The 22,385-nt window shown below is 35.1% G+C and overlaps 1 protein-coding gene across 1 annotated transcript in view; it reads left to right on the top strand.

Annotated features, from left to right (window-relative positions):
* The window catches only part of GDPD4 (glycerophosphodiester phosphodiesterase domain containing 4), a 120,008-nt gene that overhangs the window by 36,754 nt on the left and 60,869 nt on the right, over positions 1-22,385 (top strand). The window contains exon 9 of the mRNA XM_007187635.2: positions 6,926-7,082. Within this exon, the coding sequence (XP_007187697.2) occupies positions 6,926-7,082 (157 nt within the window). The remainder of the gene's footprint in view (positions 1-6,925; positions 7,083-22,385) is intronic.

Here is a 22,385-nt window from a genome sequence, read left to right as displayed (position 1 = left end):
GGTATAGAGGGAACATAACTCAACATAAAAAAGGCCACATATGCCAAGCCCAGAATTAACTTCATACTCAATGGTGAAAAGCTGAAAGCATTTTCCTAAGACCAGCAACAAGACAAGGGTGCCCTCTCTCACCACCTTTATTCAACATAATATTGGAAGTCCTAGCCATGGCAATCAGACAAGAAAAGAAGTAAAAGAAATACAAACTGGAAAGGAAGAAGTAAAACTGTCACTATTTGCAGGTGACAAGATACTATACATAGAAAATCCTAAGGAAACCACCAAAAACCTGTCAATGACTCATCAATGAATTTGGTAAAGTCACAGGATATGAAATTAATATACAGAAGTATGTTGCATTTCTGTACACTAAAAGAACTATCAGAGAAATTAAGAAAAAAATCCCATTTACAATCATATCAAAAAAATAGAATACATGGGAATAAATCTAAGGAGCAAAAAGACCTATACTTGGAAAACTGTAAGACATAATAAGGGAAACTGAAGATGACACAGAAATATGGAAAGATATACCATGCTCATGGATTGGAAGAATTAATATTGTTAAAATGACCATACCAACCCAATGCAATCCACAGATTCAGTGCAATCCCTGTCAAAATACCAATGGCATTTTTCACAGAACTAGAACAAATAATTCTAAAATTTGTATGGGAACAAAGAAGACCCCTAAGTACCCCAAACAGTCTTAAGATAGAAGAATGAAACAGTAGGCATCACATGCTCTGATTTCAAACTATATTACAAAGCTACAGTAATCAAAACAGGATGGTGCAGGCACAAAAACAGACACATGGATCAGTGAAACAGAAAAGAGAGCCAAGAAATGAGCCCATAGTTATATGGCCAGTTAATCTATGATCAAGGAGGCAAAAATATATGATGGGGAAAGGACAGCCTCTTCAAAAAATGGTGTTGGGAAAACTGTACTACTTTCTCATACTGTATACGAAAATAAACTCAAAATGGATTAAAGACTTAAGTGTAAGTTCTTAAAACATAAAGCTTCTAGAAGAAAACATAGAAAGTATGCTCTTTGACATAAGTTTTACCAATATTTTACGGGGTCTTAGGCAAGGGAAACAAAAGCAAAAATAAATAAAAGACTACATCAAAGCAAAAAGCTTTTGCACAGTGAAGGAAACTGTCAACAAATTGAAGAGGCTGTGTATGGAATGGGAGAAGATATTTGCAAATGATACATCTGACAAGAGGTTAATATCTAAAGTATGTAGAGAACTCATTCAAATCAACATCAAAGAAACAACAACCCAATTAAAAAATGGGCAGAGGAACTGAATAGACATTTTTTAAAGAAGACATTTAGATGGCCAACAGACATGTGAACAGATGCTCTATATCACTAATCACCAGGGAAATACAAATCAAAACCACAATGAGATACTCCCTCACACATTGTCAGAATGGCTGTTAACCAAAAGACAACAAATTATAGATGTTGGCAAGGATGTGGAGAAAAAGGAACCCTGGTACACTGTTGGTGGGAATGTAAATTGGTGCAGGCACTATGGAAAACAGTATGGAGGTTCCTCAAAAAATTTAAAAAACCAGTACTATATGATCTATCAATTCCACTTCTGGGTGTATATCTGAAGAAAATGAAAACACCCATTTGAAAAGCTATATGTGGGCTTCCCTGGTGGTGCAGTAGTTGAGAATCTGCCTGCTAATGCAGGGGACATGGGTTCGAGCCCTGGTCTGGGAAGATCCCACATGCTGCAGAGCAACTAGGCCCGTGAGCCACAACTACTGAGCCTGCGCGTCTGGAGCCCGTGCTCCGCAACAAGAGAGGCCACGAGAGTGAGAGGCCCACGCACCGCAATGAAGAGTGGCCCCCGCTTGCCGCAACTAGAGAAAGCCCTCACATGGAAACGAAGACCCAACATAGCAATCAATCAATAAATCTAAAAAAAAAAAAATTAAAAAAAAAAAAAGAAAAGATATTTGCCCCCTTATGTTCACTGCAGCATTATATACAACAGTCAAGATATGGAAACAACCTACGTGCCCATCAATATATGAATGGGGAAAGAAGAAATGGTATGTATGTATGTGTACACACACACACACCATGGAGTATTAGCCATAAAAAGAATGAAATCTTGCCATTTGTGACAACACGTATGTACCTAGAGATATTATGCCAAGTGAAATAAGTCAGACAGAATGACAAATACTGTATCATTTCATTTATATGTGAAATCTAAAAAACAAAACAAGTGAACAAACATAACCAAACCAGCAGAGTTATAGAGACAGAGAACAAACAGGTGGTTGCCAGAAGGGGAGAGGGTTGGAGGGAAGAAGAGAAATAGGTGAGGGAGTTTAAGAGGTACAAACTTCCAGTTACAAAAATGAATCACAGATATGAAATGTACAGTGTGGGATATAGTCAATAATTATGTAATATCTTTGTATGGTGACAGATGACAACTAGAGTTAATGGTGATTATTATTAAATGTATAGAAATATTGAATCACTGTGTTGTGTACCAAGAATTAACATAGTTGTAGGTCAATTATACTTGAAAAGCAAGCAGGCAAACAAACAGACTCATAGAAGAAGGTCAGATTTGTGACTAACAGAGAACAGGTGTGGGTGAGAGAGGTGGAATCAGACGAAGGTAGTCAAAGATACAATCTTCCAGTTATAAGACAAATAAATACTAGGGATGTAATGTGCAACATGATAAAGATAGTTAACTATATATTAGTTCCTATATATATTTCCTACATTTGGAGTATAGGATCTTTTTCTGCCACCCCGAGTCTTACCAGATGCCTTGCAAGTTACTTCATGAACCTGTACACAGATTCTTCATTGTTAGTGTATAGAAATGCAACTGATTTTTGGATGTTCCTTTGTATTCTGCTGTTTTGTGGAATTCATTTATTCTGTTTGTTGTTGGTGTTGTGGAAACTTTAGGCTTTTCTACACATAGGATTATACCACTTGAAAACGGAAGTAATTTTATTTTCCTCCATTCCAATTTGGATGCATTTTATTTCTCCATGTTGCTTAATTGCTCTGGCTAGAACTGTTAGTGTCACTGTGAATAGAAGTGCCAAAAGCAGACATCCTTGCCTTGTTCCTAATTTTAGAGGAAAAGCTTTTAGTCTTTCACCATTGAATATGGTGTTTACTGTGGGTTTTTCATATTTGTCTTTTATTATTTTGGGGTGGTTTGCTTCTATTTCTAGTTTGATGAGAATTTTTATCATTAAAAGGTGTTGAATTGTCAAATACCTTTTCTGCATCAATTGAAATGATCACGTTTTTATTTTTCTCTTTCATTCTCTTAATGTGATGTATTACATTGATGGATTTCATTATGTTGAAACATTCTTGCATTTTGGGAAAAAATCCCACTTGGTCATTGTGTATGATCCTTTTAATACACTCCTGAATTCTGTTTGCTAGTATTTTGTTGAGGATTTTTTGCATCAATGTTCATAAGGGATATTGGTCTATAATTTTCTTTTCTTGTAGTGTGTTTGTCTGGCTTTGGTGTTGGGGTATCCCTTAGTTTGTTAACTTTTCTACAATCTTTTTTAATTCTCAGACTCAATAAGTTGTACTGTCCTATCTTTCAGTTCACTGATTCTTTCTTCTGCCTGTTTAAATCTGCCTTTGAATCCCTGTAGTCAGTTTTTCATTTCAGTTATTGTACGTTTTAGCCCCAGAATTTCCTTTTGGTTTCCTTTTAGGGTTTCAAAAGTCTCTATTAAATATTTCCATTTTGCTCATACATTGTTTTATTGACTTTATTCACATCTTCCTTTAGTTCTTTAAGTATCTTTAAGATGATTGTTTTAAAGTCTTTGACTAGTATATCCACCATCAGCTCTTTTTCAGGGACAGTTCCTGTTGATTTATTTTTTTCCTTTGAACGGGCCATAATTTCTTAGTTTTTGTTTGTTTGGTTGGTTTTTGTTTGTTTGTTTTTTTGGTACATCTTGTGGTTTTTTGGGGTTTTTTTTGGTTGAAAACTGGGCGTTTGAATCTAATAATGTGGTAACACTGGAAATCAGATTCTCCCCCTTCTCTGGGGTTTGATGGGTTTTGTTATTGTTTTTTTTCTTTTTAATTAAAAAATTTTGAAAGATGTCTCTGTGCCATACATCAGCCTGAGGTGTAAACTTAAGGTTTTCTCAGGTTTTTCTGATCCTATCCTTGGGCATATATAGGCACTTTCTAATTTTCCCTTGTATGTGCAGGTGTTTTTAGTATGCTGGTCTTTAATGTCTGGCTTCCAAAAGAGAAAAGGAGAAAAATAGATGGTTAAAAATGGTGCTGGTCCTTTAAATCTTGTGTAAGTCACTTCAGTTAGAGGGCGAGGGCTTTGCAACAGTGGAAGAAGGTGCAACAACAGTGGTGGCCCACCTCTTTGCTCTTTTGTGAAAAGAAGCAGCAATTAGTGACCAGAGTAGAGAACTCCTGTATTTGGAATACAGGATCTTTTTCGCCACCCTGGCTCTCACCAACTGCTGTGCAAGTTACTCCAGGAACCTGTCGGCAGTTGTTTGCCATGTGGCTGGGTGTGTGTGATGGGTACCTGCTACTGTTGTGCTAAGAGCTGAAATTGACTGAAATTAACCCGAATTTAAATCTAAGCTTTCCTCTGGAAGTTGCAAGCCTTTAATATACTTCAGGCTTCCAAGAGAGTTACATCAGACAGAGTCTGCCAGTGCAGTTGTTGTCTAGGTGGGGAGACAGATTCCTAGTGCTTCCTACTCTATTATCTTCCCAGCATCATCTCTTCTTCCTTTCATTTTTGATGAATTTTAAGTTGACAGTTGTTTTCCTTCACCATTTAAAATATGTTGTTTCATTGTTTTCTGTGTCTCGTATTTTCTGTTGAGAAGTCCACTGGATACTTATCTTTATTTCTCTCTAAATATGTGTTTTCTTTTTCTGTGTCTACTTTTACAATTTTCTTTTCCTCATCAATTTTTCACCAATTTGGTTATTATAATTCTTACTGTGGTGTATGTGCGTGTGTATGTGTATTTATTTCTCTTGGTATTCATTAATATTAGATCTGTTGATGCACAATTTTTTTAATTTTTGGAATTTTTACTTTCACTTCCTCAGATTTTTTTTTCTGTTCCTTCCCTCTTTTTAGTACTCCAACCACACATACATAATACTGCTTGATATTGTCTCACAGTTCATTTGGATAGATTCTGTTGCTACATCTTCAAATTCACTGTTCTTTACATGATCTGTAATATCAAATATGCTGTTAAATTCATCTAGTGAAATTTTCATTTCAGTTATTATATTGTTTCATCTCTAGAATTTCCATTTATTTCTTTTTCATATCTCAGAGTTATGTCTTCGTTATGTTCATGTGTTCCTTTGCATCTATTTTATGCATCATCTATATTTTTGTTTTACATGACTTAATATCCTTGTTTACTAATTCTGTCATCTATGTCATTTCCAAGTTTGTCTTTATTGAGTAATTTCTCCTGGTTATGGTTACATTTTCATACTTCTTTACATGTCTGGTGAATTTTGGTTACATGCCAGACATTGTGATTTTGCCATTCTGGGTGCTATATTTCTTGTATTCCTTTAAATAATTTTGGTCTTTTTCTAGCAGGCAGTTAAGTTACTTGCAGACTAGTTTGATCCTTTGGAGGCTTGTTTTTAAGTTCTTTTATGGAGGCTCTAAAGTAATTCTAGTTCTAAATTATTCCCATTTCAAAGGTGTGCCCATGTAATTATTGAGGTCACTCCACTGATAGAACTTGAAGGAGTTACACCCCTGTGTGAGCTCTGCAAATTGTCTTACAACTTTCTGGTAATTTTCTTTTCTTGGAAGTTGTTCTTGGCAAACTTCTTAGAGTTTTACTCTGCACATGTACAAATTTATATTTTTTTGTTTTGTTTTTTTTTTTTTTTTACAAATTGATATTAACCATACTTCAAGGGACCTCTGTACATATTTCCCTGGAATGCTTTCTTTTTGCATAGCTCCCATTGTCTCTGGGACTCTAGCCAACAAATTCTAGCTGTCTTGACCTCTCCATAATCTTATCTCCTTCTCCTAATTTCAGTACGATAGCTGGGTACTTTTTAGATGCCCCCCTCCTTGCCCCATGCCACGTTCCAGTATTTACCTGCAAGAATGAAGCCACGGTAATGGTAGAGCCTATTTCATTTGTTTGCCTTTTCTCAGATAATTATACTGTGCTCCCCATTGTCCATTTCCTAAAAAAGTTAATTCTCTTATTTTATCCAGTTAGATTTGTTTATGGACAGGAGGCTAAGTCTCAATCCTGTTACTCCTTCATGGTCATTACAGAGTTCTCTTCATATATATTTTAATGATAAAGGAAGAGAGATTTTCATAAAAGCGGAGATTCTTCAAGGCAAATAGCTGATAACAGAAGTTTTCAGATAATAAACTTTTCTAATGATGCCATCTGATGTGAAGGATCTAGGACTAGAAATACTCAGGGCAGTTGCCAGCTGGGAAATGAGTCAGAAAAACATAGGGAGATTGTGTAGATGCCTGCTTACTATGGTTCTGGGGACCTCAGGGCCTTGCCCCATCCACTTCTCACTCACTTTACTCTCAGATCACTCTCACTCTACCTATTGTTTTCTTGATCCATAAATTCCCTGGATAGGAAAGCTACTCTTTCACCATAGCTAACATGGTTATTATACACCACAAAAGATTGCTTTCTTGGGCAGAAAAATATTGACATCAAAGTATAAATTACTGGTACTTATTCCTTTGCTAAGATTTGGGAGGGAGTAAGGAGCCCTAGTAAGACTTGTGACCTTGATGGACTGAGAACCCTGTCTGCCAGGGAGGCTGAATTCAGCCTATCCACCTCTTCCCCTCTTTTCCCTCTCTGCCTGCAGTTATGATCATGTGCCTTTTCTCATGCATGACTCTGACCTGAGAAGAACAACCAATATCAATGAGGTCCTGCCAAATGCCTCTTTGACCCACCCTTCCTTATTTGATTGGGATTTCCTGTCGACTCTGAATGCAGGCAAATGGTTTTCACATCCATGGGTAAGACACATTCCCCAGCTCAAGAAACCTGCACTGACCCTCTTCTGTATGAGGTCATGTGCTGCTCCTGGAGATAAAAGCTTTAGATGAAGATAAGCAAGTGTACACACAATTTCATCCGTTTGGTAGCAGGACTGTTGATAGCATTTGCAGGAACGCTGTTCCAGTAATGCAGTCAGTCTAATTGCTGCTTTTTACATTCACTGGAAATTCTGAAGACAAACTTGTAAACTTACTCTTGTCATTTAATTTCTTTTTATCTAAGAATTTCATAAGCTTTTAAGTGTACCCATCATGTAAATAGCATTTTCCTCAGTGTTTTGAGTAGCTCAATCATCAGTGAGGCAGACTAGGAAACATCTATTCTTGATTCTTTCTTACCATTCAACAAATATTTATTGAGTACCTACTGGGCACTAGGCATATGGAATACATGGTGAATATACACACATCCAGTCCTATTGGAGTTCACAGTATAAGAAAGAGGCAATTGTAATACTTTGCAATAAGTGCTAAACTAAAGTTAATTTCACATTGCCCAGGAACACACAAGAACAATTTCTAACTCAGTTTGAGCGATAGGGATGGGGGATTCTGGAAGAAGGAGATGTATAGGCCAGTAGAGGTATGGTAAAAATAGAAAGCTGTGTACAATGTAATTTTGAGACAAGAGTGAATGATTCTACTTGAGAGAGTTGGAGATTACTTCATGCAAAGGTATCATTTGAGCTGAGGGAAGGTCATTACTCAAGGGAACCATGGGCAGTGATAGTCGCTTGTTTCAGAGATTACAGTATACTGGAGCAAGAGGGGATGTGGTGTGTGTGTGTGTAAGAAAGAAAGAGACGATGAAGGATGAAGAGAAGGAGAGAGAGAAAAAAGGGGTAGGGAGGAGATGGGAGATAGATTGGGAGAAGAATCTGGGAAAACATGTTATGAGAAGACTATACAATGCGTAAATAACAAGTTAGAGAGTTTGGAATTATCCTGAATATTTTAAAGTGGGTAAAACAAAAGGTCATTTTTACATTTGATAAAAGTCAAGCCTGTCTTCTCAAGATAGATTAAAGAGAACAAAACAACTTACATTTTCCAGGTTATCATATATCTAGAGGGAATCATGTAACCTAGGTTTTACCAATCAGATATACTCATTCTGAGTCTTCGTTTTTGACAATAAACATCTGAGCAGGACAGACAGCAGGCATTCATATTGCCAGCACCTATGGCAGCAGAGCTAGCATGGTTGGGGGTCAGCTGTGGTAATAGCTCTCTAATCAGGTAATTGTGTAATTAGGGAAATAAATCTTCAGGTATTTTGATTATGTATTGAGGTGGAATGGGATTTTATTTATATTTGATGTTAATCCTGAAGACTGATTTGATCCTTTTTCATGTTAAAAAAGTAAAAAGTAAAGAACTGTGTACGGATAGACTTATCCACTTAAATTCATTCTATTAACTAGTGTTAATATAAGGGATAGCTGAAAGTTGATTTGTAATGACTGTATCACCTCAGAATACTTATCCTCATATGAGTATGTAGCCTATAAACACTGTTTCCGTATGTGAAAATGATGGGATCAATCTGATATTCCAGGTTTCTGTGTGTATGTAGGCTCTGTATATAAGTCTCACCATACATGAATAAATAGACACGTACAAACTAGAGATGCTTCGTTAGTATATATATACATCAAATTAGTTAGTCATAGGTAATGTTCTGGCAAATGTGTATTCCAAATGAAAAGGCTGTTATTGTATCTGATGTGTAATGTATGGTTTGTAAAAGTCCTACTTATTGTAAGTGGTAGGGTTGGCTTTGTTATTTTAATAATTTTTGTGTATTTTTTAGGATTAATAGTTTTATTTTAGCATATTTAGGTGGTATGTTTGCAGTGTTTAGTTATACTATTACTCTGGTTACTGAATAGTATCCTGAAACCTCAACTTCAAATATGGTTATCTAGGGGGCTTTATTTTAGGTTTGATTGTGGAGCTTTCTTTGCTTGCATGCTGCGCAGTCAGAAGTGGTTGAAGTGGTGGCACATGATTTAAAAGATTTGGATGTTTGGATAATTTTTCATAGCAAAGAAATTGGTTTTGTTTGTGAAGGTTATTCTGGGTTGCTCTTTATTGGTTGGGTGTAGTTATGGATTGATGGTAGTGCTGAGCTGATTATTATGTGTCAGTATAGTTATTACTCTTTAGATTACTTGTGAAAATTTAGTAGTTAATCTGATCAATAATGAAATAAAAATAGATATATAAGTTCTGGGAATTGCCCCTAGAAGATCAGCTGAGTTTCTCTTTTTCCAGTAAAACCAACATTTCTGTGGAACATTTTTATATCCTTTTGTGAAAGTATAAATCTCAAAAAATGTAATTCTCATGCATATAGATAGTGAGCAGAGTTTAAGTTTTATTTAGCACATTAATGTGGGAACAAGCAAGATGACAAAACCCAATCAAAAGAGAAGTGAGAAACCAACATGCGTATAATCAGAGCAACAAAGAAATGCTGAAACTACATTGCTAAGTTGGATATAAACCTATCATGTTAACTTGGTTAATATACTCTATGGCAATGAAAACATACCTTTGGAGTTATCTTCTCTATCAAAAATCATTTGCATCTCTACTGTACAAAAATCATTTCCACTTTTATTAGTTTTCTACAACTCAACATCTAACTTTACATAGTCTGGCCCTAATCGATAGTAAATAATATTGATAGTTCAAGGAAAGTTACATTCCCATAAGAGTCAGATGACCCTTAGGTCAACCCTTAAACAATGTGCTACCATGATATTACAGGGTTCAGAAATCACCTTTTGCCTTATTGCTAAGTTTTGAATAATTTGCCTCCTCTTGTGATCATAAATAACTTCTGTGGATTATTTAGAGACTGGTCTCATTGTGATTTGTATTATTTGGCTTTATTAATTTACATCACTGCAGTAAGAATGGTCAATTAACACACATTAGGTTCCTTGTTTATAATCAGCAAATCTAGAATCCAATCACGTTAGACAACTGCTGAGGCCATTAAATTAGGTTTTGTCCCGACAGTATGTATGGAATCTAGAATTTCATTTTTAATAAAATCTTTCCAGAACTCTTTTTATCACTATTATTTACAAAATAAATTCATTTGCGCCAGGTTTCACCTGTATACTTCCAGATGTGGGCAAATTCCTCTCTCCTTTTCTTGCAAGTCAGTGGCCATTCTTACTACTTGTAATGCTGGGACAATGTATAACAACGGACACCAGACAGTTTGCCTAGGAAGGCTTGTAGACATTGGTTCCAAATACCAATTAGATCTGTGTCCTTAGTGGGGACTGGAGGCTTGTCATATCAGATTGAATGAAATGTATCCTCAAATATGACCCTTTAGGAATGGCCTTGATTACACAATCAATTTGTCCAATAATATCCCAGTGAAAGGAGGACAGATTTTTATTCAACACATGCAAATGACTGTATTGCCATGAAACGTAGAGACTCGGTAAAAAGTATTTGTACCTGAATTCTGAGGGGTGGTGAGAACAAGATACTAAATACAAAGTATGTTTTTCATAAGCATAAGAGTTAGAGAAAAGTCAAAAGGGAATGGGTTTTCTCATATGCCCATCAGAAAATAGAATGTTAAAAAGAGTACCAACAAAATTCCAAACTGAATAAGCATGGTTATATTGCTCTCCTCAGTTCATTAAATCTGGCATAGGTAATGCCCTGCTATGTCTAGGGTTATCAGTGTGCTTCCACAAAGCTATCTGCTCCTGCGCTAAAATTTAACCTTGGAAATTCTGACTCAGTCCCCTGATACAGATGGATTGGTGTCTGATTGACATGATGGTGTCAGCTTACATTAGGAAGCCTGTTTCCATGAGTTAATTCTTTGCATATCAGTAGATAAGAGAGAATCTGTACAGTCCTTTCAAACAAGATTTTGAGTCTAGCCTTTCCAATTTCTGATCTGTATCTTGCAGAAAAAACCTTCAGACAAACATGGGAATAAAGCAGAAACCACATGATAATTAAAGTGAATTTGTTTGATTAATTTATTATAGTAAACAACAATGTCAGAAAGGAGAATAAAAATACTTTTAATACGGTATAATACATAACTATTTTCAAAAGATTTGGTTTGTTTCCCTTAAGAGTAAGACATATTATGGGCATTGAGAATATTAACGGCTCTCCTCGTTCTTCCAATCCATTCTTTAAAACTTAAAAAATTGTCAAACTGTGAAACATATTTATATTATTATTTTACCTGCGAAATATTGACTGGGAAAGTAAAGGTTCCCTTTTTATATTTTACAGTTCCTACCATATTGCAGGCTTAATACACGGGCAGTTTTTATAACAGTGTTGAACTGTATATGAAACATTGATGTTTCTACTTCTGGCCATGACAATTTATAGGTGCTAGATGTGTCCTCCTGACATAAATAACTAGAAAATCAGAAAAAATATATGAAATATCCATTCTCAGATGCTGGACAGCAGTCAGTGCAGAACTGTGATCTGTGAAAGAAGGGAATAATAGGAGAGTGTTATGATTGCCCTCATGTTCTGCCTGGAGGCATGTTCTAACTATCACACAGCAGGAAGAACCTAAGCAAAGCATGGCAATCTTGTGAAATTGAGGAGAGAGAGATTGGATTTTTGGGAGATCAAGGTGGCAGTAATTTTGAGGGAAGAATACCAAAAGGGAGAGAGCTCTCCAGAGAAGGACCTCCAGAAATCTTCATGGGGTCTGCTTGAGCATGTTGTTGCTATCTAAGAGGTACACAAATAGGGTGAAGCGCCACAAGCCTGGGCAAAGTACTACTAGGGAGCTTTTAGCTGAACCATTCTAAGAGCTCACATAGGTCTGGAAGATATTCAAGTTCTAACTAGCCATATTGGAAGCTAGACTTTGTTGGACATATGGGGCCTTCAGTAAAAACCCCAGAAAGGTCACACCTCAGTAATAAGGCTAAATAAGCCCTAGATTAAAGGGTATTTTAGACCTGCTCTAAAAAATATCCAGTTGATTTGCTAGTAATCTAAATAAATGCCTGCCAAAATTATTTTTACTGCAGTTTAAAGGAGACAACAATGTCAAGCTTCTAACAGTGCAGCAGTCACACTGTCCAACAGCCAATAATAAAATTACTAGGTATACAAAGAAGCAGGAACATGTGGCTTAAAACCAGGAACAAAACTACTCATTAAAAAAAGAGATACAGAAAAGACAGACTGATAGAAAGGATGTTTTAAACAGAAAGGGACTTTTAAAAAGCTATTACAATCTCTAGGTCCATCCACGTTGCTTCAAATGGCATTATATCGTTCTTTTTTATGGCTGAGTAATATTCCATTGTATATATGTACCACATCTCCTTTATCCATTCCTCTGGTGATGGACATTTAGGGCTCTAGAGATTGTCATACTGAGTGAAGTAAGTCAGACAGAGAAAGGCAAATACCATATGATAGTGCTTATATGTGGAATCTAAAAAAGAAAGGGTACAAATGAACTTGTCTACAGAACAGAAATAGAGTTACAGATGTAGAAAACAAACATGCTTACCAGGGGGTAAGTGGGGGAGGGATAAATTGGGAGATTGGGATTGACATATACACAGCACTATATATAAAGTAAATAATTACTAAGGACCTACTATATAGCATAGGGAACTCTACTCAATACTCTGTAATGGCCTATATGGGAAAAGATCTAAAAAGGAGTGGATATATGTATATGGATAACTGATTCACTTTACACTGGAAACTAACACATTATAAATCATCTATACTCCAATAAAAATTTTTAAAAAGAGCTTGTGTAAAATTGTTTTAAAAAGCTATTACAAATGTATCAAGGATTTAAAGGAAAACAAGAACATAATGAGATACGTAAGATATAAAAAAAACCAAATAGAGTTTTTATAACTAAGAAACTATAATGTTTGAAATTTAAAATTATGAGTATTTTCACATGGGATATTAGTCTACATTTTTCTTTTCTGGTAATGTCATTATCTGGTTTTGGTGTTATGATAATGCTGACCTCATAAAATGAGTTGAAAACGTTCTGTCCTCTTCTATTTCCTGGAAGAAGCTGTGTAGAATTTGTATTATTTCTTCCTGTGTATTTGGTAGAATTCAACAGTAAACACACCTGAGCCTAAGTTTTCTTTGTTGGAAGGTTGTTACTTATAAAGTCAATTTCATTAATAGATACATGGCCTTCACGTTATCTTTCTTCTTCAACTGTTGTTGATAGTTTGTGTCTTTTGAGGAATTGGTCTGTATCATTAAGTTGTTGAATTTATGGACAGAGTTGTTCATAATATTTTAAATTATCCTTTTAATGACTGTGGGATTAGTCATTATATTTCCTTTATTATCCCTGCTTTTCATAATTTGTAGTTCTTTCCCGTTTTTGTTCAGCTGGCTAGAGATATATCAATTGCATTGATCTTGGCAAAGGAACAGTAAGGTTTCATTGATTTCTTTATTGTTTTTTGTTATTAATTTCATAGATTTTGTTCAGCTCTTTATATTGTATTTCTTTTGTTTGCCTTAGGTTTGATTTTTATCTTTTGTTTCTGGTTTGGTAAAGTAGAAACTTAGGTTACTGATTTTAAGTCTTTTTTCTTTCTATCATAAGCATTTAATACTGTGTGTTTATCTATAAGCACTGCTTCAGCTGCATTGTGCAGATTTTGATATTTTGCATTTTAATTTAGTTCTAAATATAGAAAAATGTCCCCCTGAGCCTTCTCCCTTGACCATGGGCTTTTTAGAAATATTTTTTCAAATTTCTAAATATTTGCAGATGTCCCCGTTATTTTCTTATTATTGATTTCTAGTTTAATTCTGTTCTCATCTGAGTGCATACTTTGTGTGATTGCTGTTCTTTCATATTTACTAAGATTCATCTTATTGTCCAGAATATGGTCTGTCTTAATATTCCAAGAGCATGTGAGAGGAATGTGTACTCTACATTTGTTTAGGAGATTGTTTTGTAAATGTTGTTAGGTCAAATTGGCTAATAATGTTCAGATTGCCTCTGTTCTTAAGGATTTTCTGCCTATTCTATCCATTACTGAGAGAGGAGTAATGAAGTCTTCAACCACAATGGTTGATTTCGATTTTTCTTTTGGATCTATCAGTTCTGCTTCATGTATTTTGAAGCTCCATTGTTAAGAGCATACATATTTAGTATTAGTATGTGTCCTTGGAGAATTTGCCTTTTTCATGACAGAATAATGGCCTCCCAAAGATGGCCATGCCCTAATTCCTGGAACCAGTAAATATATTACCATACATGGTAAAAAGGTCTTTGCAGATTTAATTGAGGTTATGGATCCTCAGATGATGAGATTATCCTGGATTATCTGGGTGGGCTCAATCTAATCACATGAGTCCTTAAAAGCAGAGAACCTTTCCTAGTTGCAGTCAGAGAACTGCAACAATGGAGAAAAGGCAGGAAATATTCAAAGCATGAGAAAGACTCAACCCACTGTTGCTCCCTTTGAAGATGAAGAAACCAGGCTGTGAGCCAAGGAATGTTGGTGGCATCTAGAAAATGAGGATGGCCTTTAGCTGATAGACAACAAGGAAATGGGGGACCTCAGTCCTACAACCACAGGGAACTAAATTCTGCCAACAACCTGAATGAACAGCAAATGGATTTTCCTTCCCTAAGGAACTCTAGAGAGGAACACAGACCTGCTGGCACCTCGATTTTAGCCAAGTGAGACCCAGACAAGTCTTCCAACCTACAAAACTATAAAATAATATATTTGTGTTGTTTCAAGCCACTAAATTTGTGTTGTTACAGTAACAATAGAAAATCATAATATAATGTCCCTCTGTATCAATGATAATTGTAACTTATGAACATAGACAGAAAACACTTTGACAAAACATTAGCATCTCAAATCCATGAGTACATAAAAAAGAGAATATATCGTGACCAAGTGGGGGTCCATCTTGGGAGTGTAAGACTGGTTCAGCATTAAAAAATTCAGTCAATGTAATTTACTGTATCAACAGTCTAAAGAAGACTACACAATCGCTTAAATTGATGCAGCAAAAGCATTTGACAACGTTCAACAAAAATTCCATTTGTGACTAAAAGCTCTCAGCAAAGTAGGAATAGAAGAGAGCTTCCTTAAACTAACAAAGGAGAACTTTTAAAAGCCTGTAGCTAACATTATTCTTAATGGTGAAAAAAATGAATGTTTTTCTCCTGAGATTGGGAACAAGGCAAGAATGCCCTCCCTAATGTAAATTGGTACAGCCACTATGGAAAACATCATGGAGGTTCCTTAAAAAACTAAAAATAGAGTTGCTATATGATCCAGCAATCCCACTCCTGGACATATATTCAGACAAAACTATAATTCAAAATGATACATGCACCTGTATGTTCATAGCAGCACTATTCACAACAGCCAAGACATGGAAACAACCTAAATGTCTACCTTCAGATGAATGGATAAAGAAGTTGTGGTACATACATACAATGGTATACTACTCAGCTGTAAAAAATAATGAAATAATGCTATTTGGAACAACATGAATGGACCTGGAGATGATCATACTAAGTGAAGTCAGAAAGAGAAAGATGAATACCATATGATATCACTTATATGTGGAATCTAAAGTATGACACAAATGAACTTAACTACCAAACAGAAACAGACTCACAGACATAGAGAACAGACTTGTGGTTGCCAAGAGGGAGGAGGGGTGGCAGAGAGATGGATTAGGAGTTTGGGATTAGCAGATGCAAACTATTATATACAGAATGGATAAACAACAAGGTCCTACTGTATAACACAGGGACCTGTGCTATATCAATATCCTGTGATAAACCATAATGAAAAAGAATATAAAAAAGAATGTATGTATAACTTAAACTTTGCTGTACAGCAGAAATTAATACAACATTGTAAATCAGCTATACTTCAATAAAATAAAAATTTAAAAAAAAGAATGACCTCCCTTACCACTCCTACTGAACATCATACTGGAAGTCCGAGGCAATGTATTGTGGAAAGAAAGATAAATAAAGGGCATGCAGACAAATAGACTTGAAAGGAAGAAAGCAAACTATTTCTATTCACATACAACTTGGTGGTCTATGTAGAAGTTATAAAATAATCTACAAAAAAGCTCCTAGAACTAATAACTCAGTTTCACAAGGTCACAGGATACAAGGTCTATATACAAAATCAGTTGTATTCCTATATTCCAGTAATGTATTCCTATATTTCAGTAATGAAGAATTGGAATTTGAAATTAAAATAGCACCATTATAATAGCATCCAAAAATAAATCAGGTACTTGAGCATCAATCTAAAAGAAAGTATGTGTGCCTGATCTGTATGCTGAAAACTACAGAATGCAGATGAAAGAAACCTAGCAAGCTATTTTATTAAGGTATTAACAAGGGTTATAAAAATTTTATGAAATGGCAAAGGAACTAGAAGAGCCAAAATAGTTTTGAAAAAGAACAAGGTTGTAGAACTCACACTACTTGAGTTTAAGAATTATTATAAAGGTAATGAAAAATATATGATATTGATGAAAGAATAGACGAAGATCAATGGAACAGAACTGAGATCCCAGAAATAGACCTACACCAAGGTAAATAGTTGAATCATACCAATTAAAAACAGAGATGATCAGGTTGGATTATACAAAACTCAACTTCATGCTGTCTATAAGAACCCCATTTCAACTATAACCACAATGTTATTTTAATACGTTTTAGTGGTTAAAGGTAAAATAATGCAGAAATATATACTATACAAACACTAATCAAGTTAAATCTGGAGTGGCTATATTGATACTGTTGCTGCACACAAGTTCATGTGCCCAATGCACAGTGAGGCCAAACAAACCAAAATGTCGGAGTTTGGAGCAGAGAAAGGTTTATCGACGGGCTGAGCAAGGAGAAAGGGCAGATTGTGCTCCAAAAGTCTGAACTCCCTGATGGTTTTCAGGGAAGACTTTTTATAGGCAAAATTTGGAGGGAGGGCTGCAGGGTCTATAACCTTCCTCTGATTGGTTGGTAGTGAGGTAACAGGGTGGTGTTCCAGGAATCTCAATCATCAGCCTTCTGGTTCTAACCAGTCTGGGTCCATGTGCTTGTGCTCAGCCTGAAGTTACCATCCTCCACCTGGGTGGGGGCCCTAGTTCCTGTAGAAGAACTCAGAGATATGTATCAAATTGTTATGCACATCCCCCCCCATCCCACCCCAGGAGGAACCAGGGCCCTGCCCCATGCTGCACTATTTTTTCTTTTTACATTCTCTCACCCTGCTAATTAGTAACTGAATCTGACACTTGGAACTCAGGGAAGGTCTAGGAGACTGAAATGTTTTTCGTACAAACAAGAAATGGGGGACATGGAAAGGGTTTTGTACCCAGGAGGGCCTGAGAGGATCCTGCTTGGTTTCAACATCAGGCAAAATAACCTTCAAAAACAAGGAAAATTATTAGCGATAAAGAGGAACATTATATAATAATAAATGAGTCAATTCATCAAAAGCACATAGTAGCCTAATTGTGTATGCACTGAATAATAAAACTTCAAATTACATGAAGCAACTCTGATGAACTTAAAGGAGAAATAGAAAAATCCAAAATTATACGTAGACATTTTAACACTTTTTTTCAGTAGTTGACAGAACAAATAGACAGGAAAACCAACAAATATATAGAAGATAGACTATGTTCTGGGCCATGAAACAAATCTTGACACATTTAAAAGAATATAAATTTTACCAAGGGTGTTCTCTGACAAAAGTGGAATTAATCTAGAAATCATTAGTAGAAGGATATCTGAAAACTTCCCAAATATTTAATTAATTAATTTATTTTAGTTGGCTTAGTTTGATATATAACATTGTGTGAATTTAAGGTGTACAGTGTTACTTTGATACATTTGTATATTGAATATGGTTGCCATTGTAACAATGTTTATCATATTACATGCATATAGTAAAATATTACCTATATTCAACATACTATACATTAGATCTCTATGGCTTATTTAGTGCTCAGTATAAGTTTGTACCCTTCAACACCACCAATATTATCCCCAAATCCCCATCCCCTGGTAACCACTGATTTACTCTCTGTGTTTTTGTCTTTTTGCACGTTTGATAGTTTTAGATTCTACATATAAGTGATATCATACAGTACTTGTCATTCTCTGTCTAACTTATCTTGCTTAGCCTATGTGCTCAAGGTCCATCCATATTGTCAAAAATGGCAGGATATCCTTCTTTCTCATGGCTGAGTAATATTTTATTGTGTATATATACCACATAATTTTTATCCATTCATCCATTGATGGGCATTTGAGTTGTTTCCATATCTTGGCTATTGTGAATAATGCTGCAATAAATATGGCAGTGCATATATCTTATTGAACTCCTGTTTTCATTTCCTTTGGGTATATACCCAGAAGTGGATTGCTGGGTCGTTTGATAGATCTTTTTCTAATTTTTTTGAGGAAACTCCATATTGTTTTCTGTAGTGGTTGGGCTAATTTACCAATGAGTGTAAAAGTGTTCCCTTTTCACTGCATCCTTGATGGCATCTGTTGTCTCTTGTCTTCTTGATGATAGCCATTCTAGCAGGTGTGAGGTAATACCTCATTGTAGTTTTTATTTGCATGTCCCTGATGATTAGTGATGTTGAGCATCTTCTCATGTGCCTATTGGCCATTTTTATATCCTCTTTGGAAAATGTCTATTTAGTTCTGCCCATTTTTCTAATCACATTCATTATTATGTTGTTGTTGTTGTATACTTTCTTTATATATTTTAGATATTAACCCCTTATCCAATATAAGGTTTGCAAAAGTTTTCTCCCATTCTCTAGGCTGTCTTTTCATTGTGTTGTTCCCTTTCTGTAAAGGAGCTTTTGAGTTTGATATAGTCCCATTTGTTGATTTTTGCTTTTGATGTTTATGCTTTTGGCATCATGTCCAAAAAGTCATTGCCAAAACCAATATTGGTGAGCTTCTTCTCTGCATTTTCCTCTGGGAGTTTTATGGTATCAGTCTTACGTTTAAGTCTTGATCCATTTTGAGTAAGTTTTGGTGAGTGCTGTGAGATAGGGGTTCAGTATCATTGTTCTGCATGTTTTTCTCCAGTTTTCCCAGTACCATTTGTTGAAGAGACTGTCTTTTCCCCATTGAGTGTTCTTTGAATATTGGTTGACCATATATTTCAGAATTTAATACTGGGCATTTTATTCTGTTCCATTGGTCTATATCTATTTTTGTGCTGGTACCATATTATTTGTATTACTGTGGCCTTGAGGTATAGTTTGAAATCAGGAAGTGTGATATCTCCAGCTTTGTTCTTTTTTTCTCAGGATTGTTTTGGATATTCAAGGTCTTCTGTGGTTACATGCACATTTCAGGATTGTTTCTTCTGTCTCTGTGAAGGATACCTTTAGTATTTTGATGAGGATTGCATTGAATCTCATTGGGTAATAAGGCCTTTTTAACAGTATTAATTCTTCTGATCTGTGAACACAGGGTGTCTTTCCATTTGTTTGTGTCTTCTTCAATTTCTTTCAGCAAAGCCTCATAGTTTTCACTGTGTATGTCTTTCACTTCCTTGGTTAAATTTTGTTCCTATGTATTCTGTTGTTTTTAATAACACTATTGTGAATGGGATAGTTTTCTTTATTTCTTTTTCTGATGCTTCATCAGTAGTGTAAAGGAATGCTACCAAATTCTGTATATTGATTTTACATCCTGCCACTCTATTGAACCATTGATTAATTCTAACAATTTTTTGATGGGCTCTTCAGGATTTTCTTTATATAAGATCATGTGATCAGCAAATAGCAACAATTTTACTTCTCCATTTTTGATTTGGACGCCTTTTATTTCTTTGTCTTGCCTAATTCTCTAGCTAGGACCTCCACTACTATATTGAATAGGAGTGGTGAGAGTGAACATCCTTGTCTTATTCCTGCTCTTAGAGGAACACTGTCAGTTTTTCTTCATTGAGTATAATGTTAGCTGTGGGTTTGTCAGATATGACCTTTGCTATGTTGGTGTATGTTCCTTTTATACCTAATCTGTTAAGGGCCTTTTTAATCATGAAAGGCTGTTGTATTTTGTTAAATGCTTTTTCTGTGTCTTTTGAGATGATCATGTGATTTTTATCTTTCATTTTGTTGATGTGATGAATTACATTTATTGACTTGCATATTTTGAATCATCCTTGCATCCCAGGGATAAATCCCTCTTGGTCATGGTGTATAATCCTTTTAATGTATCCTTGAATTTGGTTTGCTATTATTTTGTTGAGAATTTTTATACCTATACTTATCAGGGCTGTTGGTCAATAGTTTTCTTTTCTTGTGGTTTTGGTATAGGCTGGCTTCATAGAATGAGTTTGGAAGTGTTCCCTCTTCCTCGATATTCTAGAACAGTTTGAAGAGGATTGGTCTTAATTCTTCTTTAAATAGTTGATAGAATTCACCTTTAAAGTCATCTGGTATTGGAGTTTTCTGCATTGGGAGATTTTTGATGAGTGGCTCAATCTCTTAACTCATTATTGGTCTGTTCAGATTTTCTATTTCTTCCTGATTTACTCTTGACAGATTGTATGTTTCTAGAAATGTATTTATTTCTTTTAGGTTATATAATTTGTTGGCATGTAATTTTTCACAGTAGTTTCTTATAATTCTATGTATTTCTGTAGTATCAGTTGTAATGTCTCCTCTTTCATTTCTAATTTTATTTATTTGAGTCATCTCTCTTTTCTTCTTAGTCTAGCAAAAGGTTTGTTAATTTTGTTTATCTTTTCAAAGAACCAGCGTTTAGTTTCATCGATTTTCTTCCCATTGTTTTTCTGGTCTCTATTGCATTTATTTCTGCTCTGATTTTTTTATTATTTCCTTCCTTTTGCTAACTTTGGGCTTAATTTGTTTCTCTTTTCCTAGTTACTTGAGGTGTAAACTTAGGTTGTTTATTTGAGCTCTTTCTAATTTAATATATGCATTTATTGATATAAACTTTCCTCCTGAAGCTGCTTTTGCTTCATCTTACAAAATATGATATGTTGTATTTTCAATTTCATTTGTTTTGAGATAATTGTTTATTAACTTTTTGATTTCTTTGATCAAGTGATTGTTTAGAAGTGTGTTGTTTAGTTTCCACATATTTGTAGCTCTACTCACTTTCCTCTTTTTGCTTATTTCTAATATCATACCACTGTGGTCAGAGAAGAGTGTTGGTATTACTTCAGTATTCTTAAATTTGCTAAGATTTGTTTTGTGGCCCATGATATGACCTATCCTGGAGAATGTTCTATGTATACTTGAGAACAATGTGTATTCTACTGATTTTTTTTTTGTAAGAATTCTTCATTTATTCAGGTGTCTTCAAGAATGATATATTCTTTTTTTTTTTTTATTCTACTGGTGTTGAATGAAATGTTCTGTATATGTTTGTTAAATTCATTTGTTCTAAAGTGTGGTTCAGTTCCAACATTTTTTTGATTTTCTATGTGGATGATGTATCTATTGCTCTTAGCGGGGTACTGAAGTCCCCTACTCTTATTGTATTATTCTTTATTTCTCCTCTGGGTCCTTGGGTGTTGGGAACATATATATTTATGATTGCTATATCTTCTTGAGGTATTGACGCCTTTATCATTATATAAATATATCATTATATATATTTACTTTTATCTCTTGTTATCATTTTTGGATTGAAGTCTATCTATCTGTCATAAGTATGGCTACACCCATTTTTTTTTGGTTATCATTTGCCTAGAGTATCATCTTGTACCCCTTCTCTTGGAGCCTATGTGTGACTTTATAGCTGAAATGAGTGTCCTAAAGGCAGCATATTGTTGGGTCTTGTTTTTTAATCTGTCCAACCACTCAGTGCCTTTTGATTGGTGAGTTCAATTCATTTGCATTTAGGGTGAGAATGTTTCTGTTATGTTCATTTGTTTGTTTCACTTTTTAGATTCCACATATAAGTGAAAATATACACTAGATGTCTTTATCTGTATGACTTATTTCACTTAGTGTAATACCCTCCAAGTCCATTCTTGTTGTTGCACATGGCAAGATTTAATTCTTTTTATATGGCTGAAGAGCATACCATTATATATACCAATATACCACATTGAAGAGTATACCATTGTGTGTGTGTGTGTGTGTGTGTGTGTGTGTGTATATATATATATATATATATATACCAAATCTTCTTTATCCATTCATCTGTTGATGGACATTTAGGTT

Source organism: Balaenoptera acutorostrata, chromosome 9 (assembly GCF_949987535.1).
Source record: "Balaenoptera acutorostrata chromosome 9, mBalAcu1.1, whole genome shotgun sequence".
In the NCBI taxonomy this organism is placed as follows: Eukaryota; Metazoa; Chordata; class Mammalia; order Artiodactyla; family Balaenopteridae; genus Balaenoptera; species Balaenoptera acutorostrata.
This window is presented reverse-complemented; position numbering and strand designations above follow the sequence as displayed.